This window comes from Salvelinus fontinalis, chromosome 6 (assembly GCF_029448725.1).
Source record: "Salvelinus fontinalis isolate EN_2023a chromosome 6, ASM2944872v1, whole genome shotgun sequence".
Lineage (NCBI taxonomy): Eukaryota > Metazoa > Chordata > Actinopteri > Salmoniformes > Salmonidae > Salvelinus > Salvelinus fontinalis.
Window position 1 is genome coordinate 15,490,738 of NC_074670.1, and position 23,035 is coordinate 15,513,772.

The window sequence follows — 23,035 nt, forward strand, 5'->3', positions numbered from 1 at the left end:
ATGACAGTTAGCAGACAGTTAGATGACAGTTAGCAGACAGTTTGTTTTATATGAGGGAAAGGGGAACAAAGCAGTCTGAACATCAACAGTGTCACTACATTCTAACAGCTTCCTCTCATCAAATCAATGATAAATCCACTGTGATTATGCAAAGCCATTATATTGACTACTACAGGCACTAACACTGTAATCATGTACCAAACTACTGATGATGATGATGATGGTGACCATGATGATGATGTCGACACTCATTACTAAGTAATTAAAAAGTGTTTAAATGCTACCTCCGCTCTAACCAGCCCTCGTTCTATCTTCCTGTCCCTTGTTCCTCCTCTTCCCTACCACAGCTCTTCGTCATCGACAACGGAGCGGACGACTGGCGCATCGCCATGACGTTGAATCGGGTGTTGCTGATATCGTTGGAGCTACTGGTGTCGGCGGTGCATCCGGTGCCCGGGGACTTTAAGTTCCAGTGGCGGGCACGTCTGGCGTTCTCTTACGCCCCGTCCCAGGCTGAGGCTGACCTGGACATGGTGCTGAGTGTTCCCATGTTCCTCCGCCTCTACCTCATCGCCCGCGTCATGCTGCTGCACAGCAAACTGTTCACTGATGCCTCCTCGCGGAGCATAGGGGCCCTCAATAAGGTGTGTGTGTTCACTGATACCTCCTCACGGAGCATATGGGCCCTCAATAAGGTGTGTGTGTTCACTGATACCTCCTCACGGAGCATATCGGCCCTCAGTAAAGTGTGTGTGTTCACTGATGCCTCCTCATGGAGCATAGGGGCCCCTAATAAGGTGTGTGTGTTCACTGATGCCTCCTCATGGAGCATAGGGGCCCTCAATAAGGTGTGCGTGTTCACTGATGCCTCCTCGTGGAGTATAGGGGCCCTCAATAAGGTGTGTGTGTTCACTGATACCTCCTCACGGAGCATATGGGCCCTCAATAAGGTGTGTGTGTTCACTGATACCTCCTCACGGAGCATAGGCGCCCCTAATAAGGTGTGTGTGTGGGGCTTTGTTGGTCACTCTTTCTCTTCACTCATTCTGTCTCACTCCTTCCATCTTGCCTTTCTCTCCTCCTGTGTCTCCATTTCTTTCTCTCCTCCTGTGTCTCTCACCATTTCTTTCTCTCCTCCTGTGTCTCCATTTCTTTCTCTCCTCCTGTGTCTCCATTTCTTTCTCTCCTCCTGTGTCTCTCACCATTTCTTTCTCTCCTCCTGTGTCTCCATTTCTTTCTCTCCTCCTGTGTCTCTCACCATTTCTTTCTCCTCCTGTGTCTCTCTCCATTTCTTTCTCTCCTCCTGTGTCTCTCTCCATTTCTTTCTCTCCTCCTGTGTCTCTCACCATTTCTTTCTCTCCTCCTGTGTTTGTCCAATGAAGGATGAATGATTGATTGATGTCTGCCTTGCTGTCTCAGTTTCTCACCTTCCCACTCATTCAGACTAAATCCTCCTCTGTCAGGTAACTAAGGACAGTAAAGACAGAGACTAAATCCTCCCCTGTCAGGTAACTGAGGACAGTAAAGACAGAGACTAAATCATCCTCTGTCAGGTAAGTGAGGACAGTGAAGATAGAGACTAAATCCTCCTCTGTCAGGTAAGTGAGGACAGTAAAGACAGAGGCTAAATCCTCCCCTGTCAGGTAACTGAGGACAGTAAAGACAGAGACTAAATCCTCCTCTGTCAGGTAACTGAGGACAGTAATGACATAGACTAAATCCTCCTCTGTCAGGTAACTGAGGACAGTAATGACAGAGACTATATCCTCCTCTGTCAGGTAACTGAGGACAGTAATGACAGAGACTAAATCCTCCCCTGTCAGGTAACTGAGGACAGTAATGACAGAGACTAAATCCTCCTTTGTCAGGTAACTGAGGACAGTAATGACAGAGACTAAATCCTCCCCTGTCAGGTAACTGAGGACTGTAATGACATAGACTAAATCCTCCTCTGTCAGGTAACTGAGGACAGTAATGACAGAGACTAAATCCTCCTCTGTCATGTAACTGAGGACAGTAATGACAGAGACTAAATCCTCCTCTGTCAGGTAACTGAGGACAGTAATGACAGAGACTAAATCCTCCTCTGTCAGGTAACTGAGGACAGTAATGACAGAGACTAAATCCTCCTCTGTCAGGTAACTGAGGACAGTAATGACAGAGACTAAATCCTCCTCTGTCAGGTAACTGAGGACAGTAATGACAGAGACTAAATCCTCCTCTGTCAGGTAACTGAGGACAGTAATGACATAGACTAAATCCTCCTCTGTCAGGTAACTGAGTACAGTAATGACAGAGACTAAATCCTCCTCTGTCAGGTAACTGAGGACAGTAATGACAGAGACTAAATCCTCCCCTGTCAGGTAACTGAGGACAGTAATGACAGAGACTAAATCCTCCTCTGTCAGGTAACTGAGGACAGTAATGACAGAGACTAAATCCTCCTCTGTCAGGTAAGTGAGGACAGTAAAGACAGAGGCTAAATCCTCCCCTGTCAGGTAACTGAGGACAGTAATGACAGAGACTAAATCCTCCCCTGTCAGGTAACTGAGGACAGTAATGATAGAGACTAAATCCTCCTCTGTCAGGTAACTGAGGACAGTAATGACAGAGACTAAATCCTCCTCTGTCAGGTAACTGAGGACAGTAATGACAGAGACTAAATCCTCCCGTCAGGTAACTGAGGACAGTAATGACAGAGACTAAATCCTCCTCTGTCAGGTAACTGAGGACAGTAATGACAGAGACTAAATCCTCCTCTGTCAGGTAACTGAGGACAGTAATGACAGAGACTAAATCCTCCTCTGTCAGGTAACTGAGGACAGTAATGACAGAGATGAAATCCTCCCCTGTCAGGTAACTGAGGACAGTAATGACAGATATGCAGCAGGAATAATAAGGCAGAAGGGTGCTTCCTTATCCCCTACGTAGTGCGCTACTTGTATCCAATGCCCATAGGGAATAGGGTGCCATTTGGGACGAAACCTATGAGAATGAGATGCGGGGAAATTATTGAGAGAATTGGCGAATGAGAGTGAGAGAGTGAGTAGTGGGTATTACATGAGTGAGGTCAATAGTAAAGCGATAAAAGAAAGAGGGAGATATGATAGAGGGAATAGTACAATGAGACTGAGATAAGGAGATGTAGAACTAATAGAAAGAGACGTAGACAGAGAGAGAGAGAGAGAAAGCGAGAGAGGGGTAGAGAGAGAGAGAAAGAGAGGGAGAGAGAGGGGGATAGAGAGAGGGAGAGAGAGAGAGAGAGAGAGAGAGAGAGAGAGAGAGAGAGTGAGAGAGGGAGAGAGAAAGGGAGAGTGTGAGTGTGAGAGAGAGAGTGACATGGAAAGAGTGAGAGAGAGAGAGAGAGCAAGTGAGGGAGTGAAAGAGAGGGAGCTAGAGAGAGAGCGAGTGAGAGAGAGAGGGAGAGAGAGAGGGAGAGAGAGAGAGAGGGAGAGAGAGAGGGAGAGAGGGAGTGAGAGAGAGAATGAGGGAGTGTGAGAGAGAGAGAGTGAGAGAGAGTGAGTGAGTGAGTGAGTGAGTGAGTGAGTGAGTGAGTGAGAGAGAGAGAGAGAGAGAGAGAGAGAGAGAGAGAGAGAGAGAGAGAGAGAGAGAGAGAGAGAGAGAGAGAGAGAGTGTGACAGTGTATTAGATGAGTAATGTGGTAGATAGTGAGTAGGGTTGTAATATGTCCTTCAGGATATGGCTGAATGTGATGAGGGGAGCTGCTGTATGTGGATCTCCTGGTGTTCTACTAGATTAACCCTCATTTATCAGCTCGTAACACTTCAAAGGTTGAACCAACTACTGCTGAATGGACCGTTAATATGACCTGTTTCATTTATTACCATCAATATGACCTGACATGATTAAAACATGATCAGGACCATGGAGGACGGACTCCCAACGTGAGAGTTTTCACGTAAATCATGTGTTGTCAACAAGGGCTTTGAGATAATATTATGTGTAGTAATACAGGTTCAAAAGGCCGCAGGCTCCATTCCAGGAAGGCCGTCCCATTCAGTTGGTGTTTGAAGGTGCACTTTAACACAGTTTATGTATGTTTGTGTACAGATTATATACAGTTGAAGTCGGAAGTTTACAAACACTTAGGTTGGAGTCATTAAAACTCGTTTTTTCAACCACTCCACAAATTTCATGTTAACAAACTATAGTTTTGGCAAGTCGGTTAGGACATCTACTTTGTGCATGACACAAGTAATTTTTCCAACAATTGATTACAGACAGATTATTTCACTTGTATACAGAAGATAGCCCTATTTGGTAAAAGACCAAGTCCATTTTATGGCAAAAACAGCTCAAATAAGCAAAGAGAAACGACATCATTACTTTAAGACATGAAGGTCACTCAATACAGAAAATGTCAAGAACATTGAACGTTTCTTCAAGTGCAGTCGCAAAAACCATCAAGCGCTATGATGAAACTGGCTCTCATGAGGACCGCCACAGGAATGAAAGACACAGAGTTACCTCTGCTGCAGAGGATACGTTCATTAGAGTTACCAGCCTCAGAAATTGCAGCCCAAATAAATGCTTCACAGAGTTCAAGTAACAGACACATCTCAACATCAACTGTTCAGATGAGACTGTGTGAATCAGGCCTTCATGGTCGAATTTCTGCAAAGAAACTACTACTAAAGGACACCAATAAGAAGAAGAGACTTGCTTGGGCCAAGAAGCATGAGCAATGGTCTGGAGTCCAAATTTGAGATTTTTGGTTCCAACCACTGTGTCTTTGTGAGGTGTGATTTGCTGGTGAAACTGTCTGTGATTTATTTAGAATTCAAGGCACACTTAACCAGCATGGCTACCACAGCATTTTGCAGTGATACGCCATCCCATCTGGTTTGGGCTTAGTGGGACTATCATTTGTTTTTCAACAGGACAATGACCCAACACACCTCCAGGCTGTGTAAGGGCTATTTTACCAACAAGAGGACTGATGGAGTGCTGCATTAGATGACCTGGCCTCCACAATCCCCCGACCTCAACCAAATTGAGATGGTTTGGGATAAGTCGAACCGCAGAGTGAGGGAAAAGCAGCCAACAAGTGCTCAGCATACAGTTGAAGTCGGAAGTTTACATACACTTAGGTTGGAGTCATTAAAACTAGTTTTTTAACCACTCCACAAATTTCTTGTTAACAAACTATAGTTTTGGCAAGTCGGTTACGACATCTACTTTGTGCACGACACAAGTAATTGTTCCAACAGTTGTTTACAGACAGATTATTTCACTTATAATTCACTGTATCACAATTCCAGTGGGTCAGAAGTTTATATACATTAAGTTGACTGTGCCTTTAAACATCTTGGAAAATTCCAGAAAATGTCATCATGGCTTTAGAAGCTTCTGATAGGCTAATTGACATAATTTGAGTCAATTGGCGGTGTAACTGTGGATGTATTTCAAGGCCTACCTTCAAACTCAGTGTCTCTTTGCTTGACATCATGGGAAAATCAAAAGAAATCAGCCAAGACCTCAGAAAATAAATTGTAGACCTTCACAAGTCTGGTTCATCCTTGGGAACAATTTCCAAACGCCTGAAGGTACCGCGTTCATCTGTACGAACAATGGTACGCAAGTATAAACACCATGGGACCACGCAGCCGTCATACCGCTCAGGAAGGAGATGCGTTCTGTCTCCTAGAGATGAACGTACTTTGGTGTGAAAAGTACAAATCAATCCCAGAACAGCAGCAAAGGACCTTGTGAAGATGCTGGAGGAAACAGGTACAAAAGTATCTATATCCACAGTAAAACAAGTCCTATATCGACATAACCTGAAAGGCTGCTCAGCAAGGAAGAAAAAAAAAACTGCCATAAAAAAGCCAGACTACGGTTTGCAACTGCGCATGGGGACAAAGATTGTACCTTTTGGAGAAATGTCCTCTGCTCTGATGAAATAAAAATACAACTGTTTGGCCATAATGACCATCGTTATGTTTGGAGGAAAAAGGGGGAGGCTTGCAAGCTGAAGAACACCATCCCAATCGTGAAGCACGGGGGTGGCAGCATCATGTTGTGGGTGTGCTTTGCTGCAGCAGGGACTGGTGCACTTCACAAAATAAATGGCATCATGAGGGAAGAAAATTATGTTTATACGTTGAGGAAACATCTCAAGACATCAGTCAGGAAATTAAAGCTTGGTCGCAAATGGGTCTTCCAAATGGACAATGACCCCAAGCATACTTCCAAAGTTGTGGCAAAATGGCTTAAGGACAACAAAGTCAAGGTATTGAAGTGGCCATCACAAAGCCCTGACCTCAATCCTATAGAAAATTTGTTGGCAGAACTGAAAAAGCGTGTGCGAGCAAGGGGCCTACAAACCTGACTCAGTTACACCAGCTCTGTCAGGAGGAATGGGCCAAAATTCACCCAACTTATTGTGGGAAGCTTGTGGAAGGCTACCTGAAACGTTTGACCCAAGTTAAACAATTTAAAGGCAATGCTACCAAATACTAATTGAGTGTATGTAAACTTCTGACCCACTGGGAATGTGACGAAATAAATAAAAGCTGAACTAAATCATTCTCTCTGCTATTATTCTGACATTTCACATTCTTAAAATAAAGTGGTGATTCTAACTGACCTAAAACAGGGAATTTTTACGAGGATTAAATGTCAGGAATTGTGAAAAACTGAGTTGAAATATATTTGGCTATGGTGTATGTAAACTTCTGACTTCAACTGTACGTTATATACGTTATCGATTACATTTAACACTGTGTATGTGTGCGTGTGTGCGTTACATCTGCGTGTGTGCTTGCATGCATGTGTGTGTGCTTTGCAGGTGCACTTTAACACAAGGTTTGTGATGAAGACTCTGATGACCATCTGTCCAGGCACTGTTCTCCTGGTCTTCAGCATCTCACTGTGGATCATCGCTGCCTGGACCGTACGAGTGTGTGAGAGGTACGTGTGAGAGAGGAGTAGTGGAGTTTTGTCTCTCTCTCTCTCTCATTCTCTCTCTCTCTCCTGCTCTCTCTCTCTCTCTCTCTCTCTCTCTCTCTCTCTCTCTCTCTCTCTCTCTCTCTCTCTCTCTCTCTCTCTCTCTCTCTCTCTCTCCCCAGGTATCATGATGCCCAGGATGTGACCAGTAACTTCCTGTCTCTCTCTCTCCAGGTATCATGATGCCCAGGATGTGACCAGTAACTTCCTGTCTCTCTCTCTCCAGGTATCATGATGCCCAGGTTGTGACCAGTAACTTCCTGTCTCTCTCTCCCCAGGTATCATAATGCCCAGGATGTGACCAGTAACTTCCTGTCTCTCTCTCCCCAGGTATCATAATGCCCAGGATGTGACCAGTAACTTCCTGTCTCTCTCTCTCCAGGTATCATGATGCCCAGGATGTGACCAGTAACTTCCTGTCTCTCTCTCCCCAGGTATCATAATGCCCAGGATGTGACCAGTAACTTCCTGTCTCTCTCTCTCTCTCTCTCTCTCTCCAGGTATCATAATGCCCAGGATGTGAGCAGTAACTTCCTGTCTCTCTCTCCCCAGGTATCACGATGCCCAGGATGTGACCAGTAACTTCCTGGGGGCGATGTGGCTCATCTCTATCACCTTCCTGTCTATTGGCTACGGAGACATGGTGCCTCACACGTACTGTGGCAAAGGAGTCTGTTTACTAACCGGCATCATGGTACCACCATGTTTATGGTTGTGTGTATTTTGTGTGTTTCAATGTCACCCCTTTCTCTTTCTTTCTGAGATTCTTTCTTCTTGTCCACCTCCCTCCCTCTCTTTCTCTCTGTCCTCCTATCTCCTGTCCTCTCTTTCTCTCTGTCCTCCTCCCTCCCTCTCTTTCTCTCTGTCTTCCTAGCTCCTATCCTCTCTATTGCTCTGTCCTCCTCCCTCCCTCTCTTTCTCTCTGTCCTCCTATCTCCTGTCCTCTCTTTCTCTCTGTCCTCCTATCCTCTCTTTCTATCTGTCCTCCTATCCTCTCTTTCTCTCTGTCCTCCTAGCTCCTGTCCTCTCTTTCTCTCTGTCCTCCTATCCTCTCTTTCTCTCTGTCCTCCTAGCTCCTGTCCTCTCTTTCTCTCTGTCCTCCTATCCTCTCTTTCTCTCTGTCCTCCTATCCTCTCTTTCTCTCTGTCCTCCTATCCTCTCTTTCTCTCTGTCCTCCTATCTCCTATCCTCTCTTTCTCTCTGTCCTCCTATCCTCTCTTTCTCTCTGTCCTCCTATCCTCTCTTTCTCTCTGTCCTCCTATCTCCTATCCTCTCTTTCTCTCTGTCCTCCTGTCCTCTCTTTCTCTCTGTCCTCTCTTTCTCTCTGTCCTCCTATCCTCTCTTTCTCTCTGTCCTCCTATCCTCTCTTTCTCTCTGTCCTCCTATCTCCTATCCTCTCTTTCTCTCTGTCCTCCTGTCCTCTCTTTCTCTGTCCTCCTATCTCCTATCCTCTCTTTCTCTCTGTCCTCCTATCTCCTGTCCTCTCTTTCTCTCTGTCCTCCTATCTCCTGTCCTCTCTTTCTCTCTGTCCTCCTGTACTCTCTTTCTTTCTGTCCTCCTATCCTCTCTTTCTCTCTGTCCTCCTATCTCCCTCCCTCTCTTTCTCTCTGTCCTCCTATCTCCCTCCCTCTCTTTCTCTCTGTCCTCCTATCTCCCTCCCTCTCTTTCTCTCTGTCCTCCTATCTCCCTCCCTCTCTTTCTCTCTGTCCTCCTATCTCCCTCCCTCTCTTTCTCTCTGTCCTCCTATCCTCTCTTTCTCTCTGTCGTCCTATCTCCCTCCATCTCTTTCTCTCTGTCCTCCTATCTCCTGTACTCTCTCTCACTCGGTCCTCCTATCTCCTGTCCTCTCTTTCTCTCTGTCCTCCTATCTCCTGTCCTCTCTTTGTCTCTGTCCTCCTATCGCCTATCCTCTCTTTCACTCTGTCCTCCTATCTCCTGCCCTCTCTTTCTCTCTGTCCTCCTATCTCCTATCCTCTCTTTCTCTCTGTCCTCCTATCCTCTCTTTCGCTCTGTCCTCCTATCTCCTGTCCTCTCTTTCACTCTGTCCTCCTATCTCCTGTCCTCTCTTTCTCTCTGTCCTCCTATCTCCTGTCCTCTCTTTCTCTCTGTCCTCCTATCTCCTGTCCTCTCTTTCTCTCTGTCCTCCTCCTTCCCTCTCTTTCCCTCTGTCCTCCTATCTCCTGTCCTCTCTTTCACTCTGTCCTCCTATCTCCTGTCCTCTCTTTCCCTCTGTCCTCCTATCTCCTGTCCTCTCTTTCGCTCTGTCCTCCTATCTCCTGTCCTCTCTTTCTCTCTGTCCTCCTCATTTCCTCTCTCTCTCTCTGTCCTCATATCTCCTGTCCTCTCTCGGTCACTAGGCCCAGGATTAGGGGGCATTCTGTCATTTATGTCATCTGTTTATCCCCCTGTATTAGCCTGCATCTGTGCTCTGAGTCTAATGGACTGTGTGTTTGTGTGTGTGTGTGTGTCTCTGTTCTCAATTGCGTAATGAAGGCCCCAACTCTCTCTCTCTCTCTCTGTCTCTCTGTCTCTCTGTCTCTGTCTCTCTCTCTCGCTCCCCTTCCTTCCTCAGACTATGGGTTTATTTTGGTCTGTTGTCCGCCTGTTAGTGTCAGTATTGATGCCTCTGGCTCGTTCTCTCCCTCCTTCTTTCTCTCCCTCTACCCATCTCTGTCTTTTACTCTCTTTGTCTTTTGTCTTCTCTCTCTATGTTTCTGCTGTTTCTCCATCTCCCTCTTTTTCCATTCATTAATTCATTCATTCAGTTATTTTCTCCTTCTCTCCTTGTCCCTTTATTCTCTCAGCTTCTTTTTCTGTATCTGTGTCACCCTGTCTGTTCCTGGTCACACTAACATACGCCCACACCTTCACTTACAAAGCCAGATACACACACACACACACACACACACACACACACACACACACACACACACACACACACACACACACACACACACACACACACACACACACACACACACACACACACGGGGGTGGACACAGATACTCCCATACCCGCTGTTACTGACTGCATCCTACACACACCACTATCACAGAGCTTGACATGCACTCTCAATACGACTCCAGAAACATCCCACACAACACACTCACTCACTCAAACACACAACACACAAAACACACACAAAATAGTTATATAGACACACTCAGAGGGTCTCTGTCTCTGAGAGGTTTTAATTTCTGTTCACCAGAAGAGAAGAGGGGGATGGATGGAGAAAGAGAGAGAGAGAGGGGATGGATGGAGAAAGCTACAGAGAGAAAGATAGAGAGGAACAGAAAGAACAAGGAGGATGAGAGGAGGATAAGCAGAGAAGGGAAAAGAGAGGGGAAAGAGGAGGTGAGTGGTCAGAGACAGATGGAGAGAGAGATAGAGAGGATAATAGGTTGAAGAGAGAGAAAGAGTGAGTGAGTATCTGGCGTGTATCTGGCTTTGTAAGTGAAGGTGTGGGCGTATGTTAGTACAGGATGTGATTTGTCCCTGGTTGAAAGTGATTGTAATGACTTTCTATAGGGGGAATTCTCACCCGCGTCTCTATGACAACAGCGAAGGCCAACAGTGTTGGAATATACCATTGCCCTGAGGCTGGGTGGGGGGGACAGGTGTCAGTGTGCGTGCGTGCGTGCGTGCGTGCGTGCGTGCGTGCATGTGTGTGTGGGAGTTAAAAAGAGGGGAGTAGAATGGAGGAGTTTGTTAATGTATGCCAAATTAGATTACAAAAACATGTCACTCTGCAAGGCTTTTCATTTTCTCATGTTCATATGGCTGTTGCTGTGTACGTGCATATGGCTGTGTACGTGCATACGGCTGTGTACGTGCATATGGCTGTGTACGTGCGTGTGTGTGTCCTGTCACAGTTTTATTACAAAGATTTGTCTGCTGACCCTGGATGTGTTTATTATACAGAAAGAGAGAGGGGGGAGGGAGCGAGATAGAGAGAGAGAGAGAGAGACAGAGAGACAGAGAGACAGAGGGGGGGAGAGAGAGAGCGAGAGAGAGAGAGAGAGAGAGAGAAAGAGAAAGACAGAGGGGTGGGGGGGGGGGGGGGGGGCTGTGTGTTAATGTTTTATGACCTAGAGGAGAGATGGGGGATTCCCTGTTTATGACAGATATTTAGTTTGAAATCAGTGTTACTTTCTAAACCCACTCATACACAGACATACATACATGTGCACACACACACACACACACACACACACACACACACACACACACACACACACACACACACACACACACACACACACACACACACACACACACACACACACACACACACACACACACACACACACACACTCACACACACATCGCTAAAGTTATTTTCAGCAAAAGTGTCTTGTTTTTTCAAGAGTATGCATTAAAGTCTAGTCCATTAGCAACAGGTTTATCAACATTCAGTATGCACGCACGCACACACGTATTTTGATTAAACATTGTTAATCCTAATTAATTTCTTATCGGGAGTTATGTGACCTCATTAATACCTACTTCATCCCTCCATCTCCCTCTCCTCCTCTCTCACCAGCACATTCCTGTTCCCTCTCTTTCTTCTCCCTCTCCATCTCTCTCTCCTCCCTCTCCATCTCCCTCTCCTCCTCTCTCACCAGCACATTCCCTCTCCCTCTCTTTCTCCTCCCTCTCTATCTCCTCCCTCTCTTTCTCCTCCCTCTCTTTCTCCTCCCTCTCTTTCTCCTCCCTCTCTAACTCCTCCCTCTCTATCTCCTCCCTCTCTATCTCCACCCTCTCTTTCTCCTCTCTCTCTTTCTCCTCCCTCTCTTTCTCCTCCCTCTCTATCTCCTCCCTCTCTATCTCCTCCCTCTCTATCTCCTCCCTCTCTTTCTCCTCCCTCTCTATCTCCTCCCTCTCTATCTCCTCCCTCTCTTTCTCCTCCCCCTCTTTCTCCTCCCCCTCTTTCTCCTCCCTCTCTTTCTCCTCCCTCTCTAACTCCTCCCTCTCTATCTCCCTCTCTTTCTCCTCCCTCTCTATCTCCTCCCTCTCTATCTCCTCCCTCTCTTTCTCCTCCCTCTCTTTCTCCTCCCTCTCTAACTCCTCCCTCTCTATCTCCTCCCTCCCTTTCTCCTCCCTCTCTATCTCCCTCTTCAGAAACATGTTTTCTCCTTCTCCACCGTACAAAACACTATTTAATATGAAACTTCATATACTTCCTGTCCTTTCTCTCTCCATCTCTTTCCGTCTCTCTCTCCCAGGGATGTCTGTGAGACTCCATTCAAGCCACAGTTCTCCCTAAAATCAAAGTTTGTCAGACATTTTCCTAACGTCGGATGTTTTGTAGTTTTCTAAAGTACTATTCCACATTCTATCTGTAGTTTAGACCCTGCTAGCTGCATTCATTAGGAGGAATCTACAGCCATCAATCCCAAGACATCCAAGATGGCGTAGCAGTCAGACGTGCTTTGTCCTTGTCTTGTCCCGTGTATATATATTTTATATATTTTTCTTCGCATATCTTTGTATATATATATTTTTTTTTCTTCTTAAAAACTCAACTTCAAAACACTCTCCTGCAACCCACCTCACCAAATGTGGTGCGGATCTGTTTTTTTTCCTCAAAAGTATTATTCACCTCGTATCTGAAATCTACAACAGAAGCTAGCCAGAAGTTAGCCAGCTCACAAGCTAACGTTAGTAGTTCAGCTAACCACAGCTAGCGCTCATCAGCTATCCTTTAGCTCGGAAAACTATTGCCAGTTTTGTACAACGCGACTCAGACCAGAGCATACCAGACCTATTTTCTCTCCATATCCCCGGATTTTTACCGCAAGCTCCGGACATTTACACCTGGATCTTGCAGCTAACTAGCTGCTATCTGAGTGACTATTGGCTAACATCAATTCCGGAGCAAACACCAATTACCCCGGAGCTAGCCAGCTGAAGAGTTCCATCAGCCACTCCTGGGCTACAATCACCTATCCGGACCCGTTTTACTGCCGATGCGGAGCCCCACCGGGCCTTCACGACTGGGATACCGACGTTATCTGCCCGAGGGAGTATTTCAACTGGCCCCTCCATCACGACGTCACCTGAACACCCATATGCTAACTGCGGCCCGCTAATCGTTAGCTGTCTTGAGCATATCGGCTGCTATCTGAACAGGTCTATCGAACAATCTTCTTAGGCCACTATAACTATTTTGACAATTGGATTGGTCCCCTCTACCACACGGAACCCCACTAATCTACCGACGGAATTGCACGGCGTGGCTAAAAACAGACCTCCATCTTCTGCTAGCTTGCTACCCATGACTAGCTGTCTGAATCACGAAGCTAGCACCAGTTAGCAAACGCAATTCTACAATTCACAACCTCTCTTTCGCCATCGCCATCCGGCTTGGATTCTCTGTCGACACGACCACGTCTGGTCTGCAGACGAATACCCCATCCGCTGTGCCCTCAACCGGCCTCCGTCTGAGCAGACCCCCTCCGTCTGAGCAGACCACCCCCCGGGCTACTAACTTTAAACGCCGTGGGCTAGCTTAGTGGAGGCCTCACTGCTCCATCTACGGCTGCCCCCTGGACACTATGATCACTTGGCTACATAGCTGATGCCTGCTTGACTGTCCATTAATTCACGGTACTCCATTCCGTTTATTTATGTTTTATCTGTCGGCTCTGTGCTTTAACTCAGGATCTGTGTGTAGTTAATCCGACCCTCTCTGCCTAGTCGTCGACATTTTTACCTGCTGTTTCTGTGTTAGCTGACTAGCTGCTGTTATCTCACCTGTTGTTTTAGCTAGCTCTCCCAATCAAGACCTGCAATCACTTTATGCCTTATTGTATGTCTCTCTCAAATATCAATATGCCTTGCATACTGTTGTTCAGGCTAGTTATCATTGTTTTGGTTTGCAATGGACCCCGTAGTTCCACTCTCCGTACCTCTGATACCTCCTTTGTCCCACCCCCCACACATGCGGTAACCTCACCCATTGAGACCAGCATGTCCAGAGATACAACCTCTCTTATCATCACCCAGTGCCTGGGCTTGCCTCCGCTGTACCCGTGCCCCACCATACCCTGGTCTGCACATTATGCCCAGAATCTATTCTACCACGCCCATAAATCTGCTCCTTTTATTCCTTGTCCCCAACGCTCTAGGCGACCAGTTTTGATAGCCTTTAGCCGCACCCTCATCCTACTACTCCTCTGTTCCTCGGGTGATGTGGAGGTAAACCCAGGCCCTGCATGTCCCCAGTCACCCTCATTTGTTGACTTCTGTGATCGAAAAAGCCTTGGCCTCATGCATGTCAACATCAGAAGCCTCCTCCCTAAGTTTGCCTTACTCACCGCTTTAGCACACTCTGCCAACCCTGATGTCCTTGCCGTGTCCGAATCCTGGCTTAGGAAGGCCACCAAAAACTCTGAGATTTCCATACCCAACTATAACACTTTCCGTCAAGATAGAACTGCCAAAGGGGGAGGAGTTGCAATCTACTGCAGAGATAGCCTGCAAAGTTCTGTCATACTTTCCAGGTCTATGCCCAAACAGTTCGAACTTCTAATTTTAAAAATTAATCTCTCCAGAAATAAGTCTCTCACTGTTGCCGCCTGCTACCGACCCCCCTCAGCTCCCAGCTGTGCCCTGGACACCATCTGTGAATTGATCGCTCCCCATCTTGCTTCAGAGTTTGTTCTGTTAGGTGACCTAAACTGGGATATGCTTAACACCCCGGCAGTCCTACAATCTAAGCTTGATGCCCTCAATCTCACTCAAATCATCAAGGAACCCACCAGGTACAACCCTAAATCCGTAAACATGGGCACCCTAATAGACATTATCCTGACAAACTTGCCCTCCAAATACACCTCTGCTGTCTTCAATCAAGATCTCAGCGATCACTGCCTCATTGCCTGTATCCGCCACGGGTCCGCGGCCAAACGACCACCCCTCATCACTGTCAAACGCTCCCTAAAACACTTCTGCGAGCAGGCCTTTCTAATCGACCTGGCCCGGGTACCCTGGAAGGATATTGACCTCATCCCGTCAGTTGAGGATGCCTGGTCATTCTTTAAAAGTTACTTCCTCACCATATTAGACAAGCATGCTCCGTTCAAAAAATGCAGAACCAAGAACAGATATAGCCCTTGGTTCACTCCAGACCTGACTGCCCTCGACCAGCACAAAAACATCCTGTGGCGAACTGCAATAGCATCGAAGAGCCCCCGCGATATGCAACTGTTCAGGGAAGTCAGGAACCAATACACGCAGTCAGTCAGGAAAGCAAAGGCCAGCTTTTTCAAGCAGAAATTTGCATCCTGTAGCTCTAACTCCAAAAAGTTCTAGGATACTGTAAAGTCCATGGAAAACAAGAGCACCTCCTCCCAGCTGCCCACTTCACTGAGGCTAGGTAACACGGTCACCACTGATAAGTCTGTGATAATCGAAAACTTCAACAAACATTTCTCAATGGCTGGCCATACCTTCCTCCTGGCGACTCCAACCTTGGCCAACAGCCCCGCCCCCCCCCGCTGCTACTCGCCCAAGCCTCCCCAGCTTCTCCTTTACCCATATCCAAATAGCAGATGTTCTGAAAGAGCTGGAAAACCTGGACCCATACAAATCAGCTGGGCTTGACAATCTGGACCCCCTATTTCTGAAACTGTCCCCCGCCATTGTCGCACCCCCTATTACCAGCCTGTTCAACCTCTCCTTCGTATCATCTGAGATCCCCAAGGATTGGAAAGCTGCCGCGGTCATCCCCCTCTTCAAAGGGGGAGACACCCTGGACCCAAACTGTTACAGACCTATATCCATCCTGCCCTGCCTATCTAAGGTCTTCGAAAGCCAAGTCAACAAACAGATCACTGACCATCTCGAATCCCACCGTACCTTCTCCGCTGTGCAATTCGGTTTCCGAGCCGGTCACGGGTGCACCTCAGCCACGCTCAAGGTACTAAACGATGTCATAACCGCCATCGATAAAAGACATTACTGTGCAGCCGTCTTCATCGACCTGGCCAAGGCTTTCGACTCTGTCAATCACCATATTCTTATCGGCAGACTCAATAGCCTCGGTTTTTCTAATGACTGCCTTGCCTGGTTCACCAACTACTTTGCAGACAGAGTTCAGTGTGTCAAATCGGAGGGCATGTTGTCCGGTCCTCTGGCAGTCTCTATGGGGGTACCACAGGGTTCAATTCTCGGGCCGACTCTTTTCTCTGTATACATCAATGATGTTGCTCTTGCTGCGGGCGATTCCCTGATCCACCTCTATGCAGACGACACCATTCTGTATACTTCCGGCCCTTCCTTGGACACTGTGCTATCTAACCTCCAAACGAGCTTCAATGCCATACAACACTCCTTCCGTGGCCTCCAACTGCTCTTAAACGCTAGTAAAACCAAATGCATGCTTTTCAACCGTTCGCTGCCTGCACCCGCACGCCCGACTAGCATCACCACCCTGGACGGTTCCGACCTAGAATATGTGGACATCTATAAGTACCTAGGTGTCTGGCTAGACTGCAAACTCTCCTTCCAGACTCATATCAAACATCTCCAATCCAAAATCAAATCTAGAGTCGGCTTTCTATTCCGCAACAAAGCCTCCTTCACTCACGCCGCCAAACTTACCCTAGTAAAACTGATTATCCTACCGATCCTCGACTTCGGCGATGTCATCTACAAAATAGCTTCCAATACTCTACTCAGCAAACTGGATGCAGTTTATCACAGTGCCATCCGTTTTGTTACTAAAGCACCTTATACGACCCACCACTGCGACCTGTACGCCCTAGTCGGCTGGCCCTCGCTACATGTTCGTCGTCAGACCCACTGGCTCCAGGTCATCTACAAGGCTATGCTAGGTAAAGTGCCGCCTTATCTCAGTTCACTGGTCACGATGGCTACACCCACCCGTAGCACGCGCTCCAGCAGGTGTATCTCACTGATCATCCCTAAAGCCAAAACCTCATTTGGACGCCTTTCCTTCCAGTTCTCTGCTGCCTGCGACTGGAACGAATTGCAAAAATCTCTGAAGTTGGAGACTTTTATCTCCCTCAACAACTTTAAAAATCTGCTATCCGAGCAGCTAACCGATCGCTGCAGCTGTACATAGTCCATCTGTAAACTACCCACCCAATTTACCTACCTCACCCCCATACTGCTTTTATTTATTTACTTTTCTGCTCTTTTGCACACCAGTATCTCTTCTTGCACATGATCATCTGATGATTTATCACTCCAGTGTTAATCTGCTAAATTGTAATTACTCGATTTATTGCCTACCTCATGCCTTTTGCACACATTGTATATAGATTCTCTTTTTTTTCTACCATGTTATTGACTTGTTTATTGTTTACTCCATGTGTAACTCTGTGTTGTTGTCTGTTCACACTGCTATGCTTTATCTTGGCCAGGTCGCAGTTGCAAATGAGAACTTGTTCTCAACTAGCCTACCTGGTTAAATAAAGGTGAAATTAAAAAAAATTAAAAAATTAAAAAGTCAATGGAAAGGACTGGCACCATCTAATTCAGACTGGCACCATCTAATTAGATTGAATTCTCATTCGTTTGGGATTGAGGCTTGCAGATTTCTCCTAATGCATAGAATCTTGACTTGAAGTTGGACTTCAGACCATTCTAGAGGTATGAAAATGTCTGAGAACATCTCTCTCTCTCTTTCAATTCAATTTCAATTTCTATTTGAGGGGCTTTATTGGCATGGAAAACATATGTTTACATTGCCAAAGCAAGTGAAATAGATAAACAAAATGAAATAAAAAATGCAAATGAGCAGTAAATATTACACTCACAAAAGTTCCAACGTAATAGAGACATTTAAAATGTCATAATATCTCTCTCTCTCTCTCTCCTCTCTCTCCTCTCTCTCTCTCTCTCTCTCTCTCTCTCTCTCCTCTCTCTCTCCTCTCTCTCTCCTCTCTCTCTATCTCTCTCCTCTCTCCTCTCTCCTCTCTCTCTCTCTCTCTCTTTCTCTCCCTCCATCCTTGTTGTCTGTTGATGATACACAGATTGTCCTCCGCCTTTCTTTCCCTTGCTTTTCCTAATTGAGATCCACTGATTGACAGATTGTGTTGACTCTCATCTCTCTCTCTCTCTCGCTCTCTCTTTCTTTCTTTCTTTCTTTCTTTCTCTCTATCTTTCTTTCTTTCTCTCTCTCTTTCTCTCTCTCAGGGTGCGGGCTGTACAGCTCTGGTGGTTGCCGTGGTAGCAAGGAAGCTGGAGTTGACCAAGGCGGAGAAACACGTCCACAACTTCATGATGGACACACAACTCACCAAGAGGGTATGTGTGTGTGTATGTGTATGTATGTGTGTGCGTTTGTATGCTGTTGGCCTCTGATCTGGTTCTCTGCTTTAGGGTTAGAAATAGAGGGGTTGGTGTGAGGGTTTTATTAAGTCGCTGAAAGCACTGATGACTCCTGAGCAGCATGCAAGCTCTGATTGGCCCTCAGATGCACACGTGGCACCTGCTATGAAGTGACACTGCTCCTCCAAGAGAGAGTTGTGTTGCCAGGATGGAAAGCACTGGGCAGGGTGACATATCTTTCTCTCCCTTACCATCCGCTTTCTTTCTATCTCCCCCTTTTACATCTTTCCTTAACTCTCCCATCTGTATCTCTCACCCACCTTCTCTTCGCCCCTGGGCCATTCTCTCCCTCTCTTGCACCCCACCCTCCCTCCCTCCTTCCATCCATGCACTAGTCCTTCTCAATTTTTCATGCAGTTTAAAGATCCAAGTTTCATAAATAGCCCCCACTATGAAATATGTAGGGTACATTATGTTTCTGTGTATCTGGCAGGCGAGAGGAGAGCAGAGCAGAGAGAGGTGATCAATCATTTTAGCTTAGATAAAGTATCGACGCAGCGAAGGGAAAGAAGGACTCAGCTCTCAGCTCCTCTCTGGGAAGGGGAAGCTCGGACCAGACCACAGCGGAAAACAGAGGAGCCACTTGGTCTCTTTAGGAAGTTTCACACACTCCGATGGGTTTGGCTTTTCTTACACTGGGGCATACTCACTGGTATAGGCAAATGCACAAACACAAGCCTGCACATGCAGGGCTATAGTTGAGCGTAGTTTTCTTAGAGCGGTTTTATATTGGACATTTTCCAGAACATTCATTGTATTAAAGGTTGCTACTGTGGATACACCGCCTGGGAACTTCAAGGACATTTTCTCTCTTATTCATCATTGACCTTTACGGCTTAGATAAACATTTGGCCACTGTTTGTAATGTTAGGATGTAACCTTCTGAAAACCTTCAAGGAACTCTTTCTATTGGTCAGAAAACATCCTCTGTCTCCCATAGTAACTTGGTCAATTAACCTCTACCGAGCACCTACCCCGGGTCCGGGAGCACCCCCCACCCCCCCTCCACACTGATTAGCATCGCTAGCATAGCGTCACAATTAAATAGTAGCATCTAAATATCATTAAATCACAAGTCCAAGACACCTAATGAAAGATACAGATCCTGTGAATAAAGCCACCATTTCAGATTTTTATAATGTTTTACAGGGAAGACACAATATGTAAATCTATTAGCTAAACACGTTAGCAAAAGACACAATTTTTTTACTCCAACAGTTTTTTCCTGCGTCAGTAGCTATCACTAATTCGACTAAATAAAAAAATATATAGCCACTAACCAAGAAACAACTTCATAAGATGACAGTCTGATAACATATTTATGGTATAGCATAGTTTTTTTTTGAAAAATATAAATTTTTCAGGTATAAATCACAGTTCTACATTGCAGCTGCAATCTGAAATAGTGCCGACGCAGCCAGAACAATTACAGAGACCAACGTCATATAACTAATTACTTATCTTAAAACATTTCAGAAAAAATGCACAGCGTACAGATATTGAAAGCCCAACATCTGGTGAATCCAAACAATATTTCAGATTTATTAAATGTTTTATAGCGAAAACAAAATGTAGCGCTAAATTAGCATAGCCACGCCAGCCAGAACCAGCTGGGCGCCCACGACCAGTTCACATGCACGACAGATATATGAAATAACATCGTAAATTGGGTCTTACTATTGCTGATCTTTCATCAGAATGTTGATCAAGGTGTCCTTAGTCCTGATGAGTCGTTCAATCCATTCATAATGGCAACTTTCCCTCTTCATTTAGCATATGTACTGGTCGACTGGCCAAAGTAAAAAAAGTCACAGAACGGAACACGGCAAAACTCCCGAAAAAATTCAAATAATCTGATTAAACTATATTGAAAAAACATACATTAGGATGATATGGTCACATGTATCAAACAAACCATATATATATAGTGACCATATATAGGCAGAGCGTTGAAGCGAGCATACACATCTTGCATTCTTCTTCTTGGTCAGGGAAAGTGCTGTCAAATGACATCTGTTTCACTCAGAGACAAAATTGAAACGGTTTTAGAAACTATAGATTGTTTTCTATCCAATGGTATTAATTATATGCATATAGTAAGAGCAATAATTGAATAAGAGGCAGTTCAATCTGTAGAGGAAATTATGCTAATGCGAAAACAGCACCCCCTGTATTCTCAAGAAGTTAATGACATTCGCTGCTTAAACCACGTGTGAAAGTCATTCCACGGAGGGCCGAGTGTCTTCGTGTTTTCGCTCCTCCCTTGTACTTGATTGGTGAATTAAGATCAAATCAAATCAAATGTATTTATATAGCCCTTCGTACATCAGCTGATATCTCAAAGTGCTGTACAGAAAAACAGCCTAAAACCCCAAACAGCAAGCAATGCAGGTGTAGATCACTGATTAGTAAGGAACTCCCGTCACCTGGTTGTCTTGGTCTTATTTCAAGGGATAAAACTAAAACCTGCAGACTCTAGGCCCTCCCTGGAATGAGTGTGACACCCCTGAGTTATACCCTAAGCCAATAAGTTTGAGAAGCACAATGTATTTTATTCACTGACCTGTTGGCTATCTATTGGTTTTGTGTTCAGTGTTTGATCGCAACAAAACCCAGACGCACACACACACACACACACACACACACACACACACACACACACACACACACACACAAACACACACACACACACACACACACACACACACACACACACACACACACACACACACACACACACACACACACACACACACACACACACACACACACACACACACACACACACACACACACACACCTCCCACAGGCCTTGATCTTGAGAAGGAGAGGTTTCTCCTGCATCCTAGGTGACATTAAATAGAGGCTCCAAGTGAAGATGCCAAGGCCTTGTACGTCTCTTTCTCGCTCCCCTCTCTCTCTCTCTTTCTCTCTCTTGCTCCTCTCTCTTTCTCTCTTTCCCTCTCTTGTCCTTAACTCTCTCTCTCCTTTCTTATTCAGCGTTAACTCTCTCTCTCAGCCCTTGACTCTCTCTCTCTCCTTTCTTATTCAGCCTTGACTCTCTCTCTCTCCTTTCTTATTCAGCCTTGACTCTCTCTCTCTCTCCTTTCTTATTCAGCCTTGACTCTCTCTCTCTCCTTTCTTATTCAGCCTTGACTCTCTCTCTCCTTTCTTATTCAGCCTTGACTCTCTCTCTCTCTCCTTTCTTATTCAGCCTTAACTCTTTCTCTCTCCTTTCTTATTCAGTCTTGACTCTCTCTCTCCTTTCTTATTCAGTATTGACTCTCTCTCTCCTTTCTTATTCAGCCCTTGACTCTCTCTCTCTCCTTTCTTATTCAGCCCTTGACTCTCTCTCTCTCCTTTCTTATTCAGCCATTGACTCTCTCTCTCTCTCCTTATTCAGCATTGACTCTCTCTCTCCTTTCTTATTCAGCCCTTGACTCTCTCTCTCTCTTGTATTATTCAGTCTTGACTCTCTCTCTCTCCTTATTCAGACTTGACTCTCTCTCTCTCCTTTCTTATTCAGCCTTGACTCTCTCTCTCTCCTTTCTTATTCAGCCCTTGACTCTCTCTCTCTCCTTTCTTATTCAGCCCTTGACTCTCTCTCTCTCCTTTCTTATTCAGCCCTTGACTCTCTCTCTCTCCTTTCTTATTCAGTCTTGACTCTCTCCTTATTCAGCCTTGACTCTCTCTCTCTCCTTTCTTATTCAGCCTTGACTCTCTCTCTCTCCTTTCTTATTCAGTCTTGACTCTCTCTCTCTCTCCTTTCTTATTCAGCCTTGACTCTCTCTCTCTCTCCTTTCTTATTCAGCCCTTGACTCTCTCTCTCTCCTGTCTTATTCAGCCTTGACTCTCTCTCTCTCCTTTCTTATTCAGCCTTGACTCTCTCTCTCTCCTTTTTTATTCAGCCTTGACTCTCTCTCTCTCCTTTCTTATTCAGCCTTGACTCTCTCTCTCTCCTTTTTTATTCAGCCTTGACTCTCTCTCTCTCCTTTCTTATTCAGCCTTGACTCTCTCTCTCTCCTTTCTTATTCAGCCTTGACTCTCTCTCTCTCCTTTCTTATTCAGCCTTGACTCTCTCTCTCTCTCCTTTCTTATTCAGCCTTGACTCTCTCTCTCTCCTTTCTTATTCAGCCTTGACTCTCTCTCTCCTTTCTTATTCAGCCTTGACTCTCTCTCTCTCCTTTCTTATTCAGTCTTGACTCTCTCCTTATTCAGCCTTGACTCTCTCTCTCTCCTTTCTTATTCAGCCTTGACTCTCTCTCTCTCCTTTCTTATTCAGTCTTGACTCTCTCTCTCTCTCCTTTCTTATTCAGCCTTGACTCTCTCTCTCTCTCCTTTCTTATTCAGCCCTTGACTCTCTCTCTCTCCTGTCTTATTCAGCCTTGACTCTCTCTCTCTCCTTTCTTATTCAGCCTTGACTCTCTCTCTCTCCTTTTTTATTCAGCCTTGACTCTCTCTCTCTCCTTTCTTATTCAGCCTTGACTCTCTCTCTCTCCCCTTTCTTATTCAGCATTGACTCTCTCTCTCTCCTTTCTTATTCAGCCTTGACTCTCTCTCTCTCCTTTCTTATTCAGCCTTGACTCTCTCTCTCTCCTTTCTTATTCAGCCTTGACTCTCTCTCTCTCCTTTCTTATTCAGCCTTAACTCTCTCTCTCTCCTTTCTTATTCAGCCTTAACTCTCTCTCTCTCCTTTCTTATTCA

General features: G+C 45.7%; 1 protein-coding gene across 2 annotated transcripts in view; it reads left to right on the top strand.

Annotated features, from left to right (window-relative positions):
• The window catches only part of kcnn3 (potassium intermediate/small conductance calcium-activated channel, subfamily N, member 3), a 101,242-nt gene that overhangs the window by 56,644 nt on the left and 21,563 nt on the right, over window positions 1-23,035 (top strand). For both annotated transcript variants that reach the window (XM_055925100.1, XM_055925101.1), the window contains 4 exons: window positions 348-644; window positions 6,812-6,933; window positions 7,522-7,663; window positions 18,137-18,247. In XM_055925100.1, the coding sequence (XP_055781075.1) occupies window positions 348-644; window positions 6,812-6,933; window positions 7,522-7,663; window positions 18,137-18,247 (672 nt within the window). The remainder of the gene's footprint in view (window positions 1-347; window positions 645-6,811; window positions 6,934-7,521; window positions 7,664-18,136; window positions 18,248-23,035) is intronic.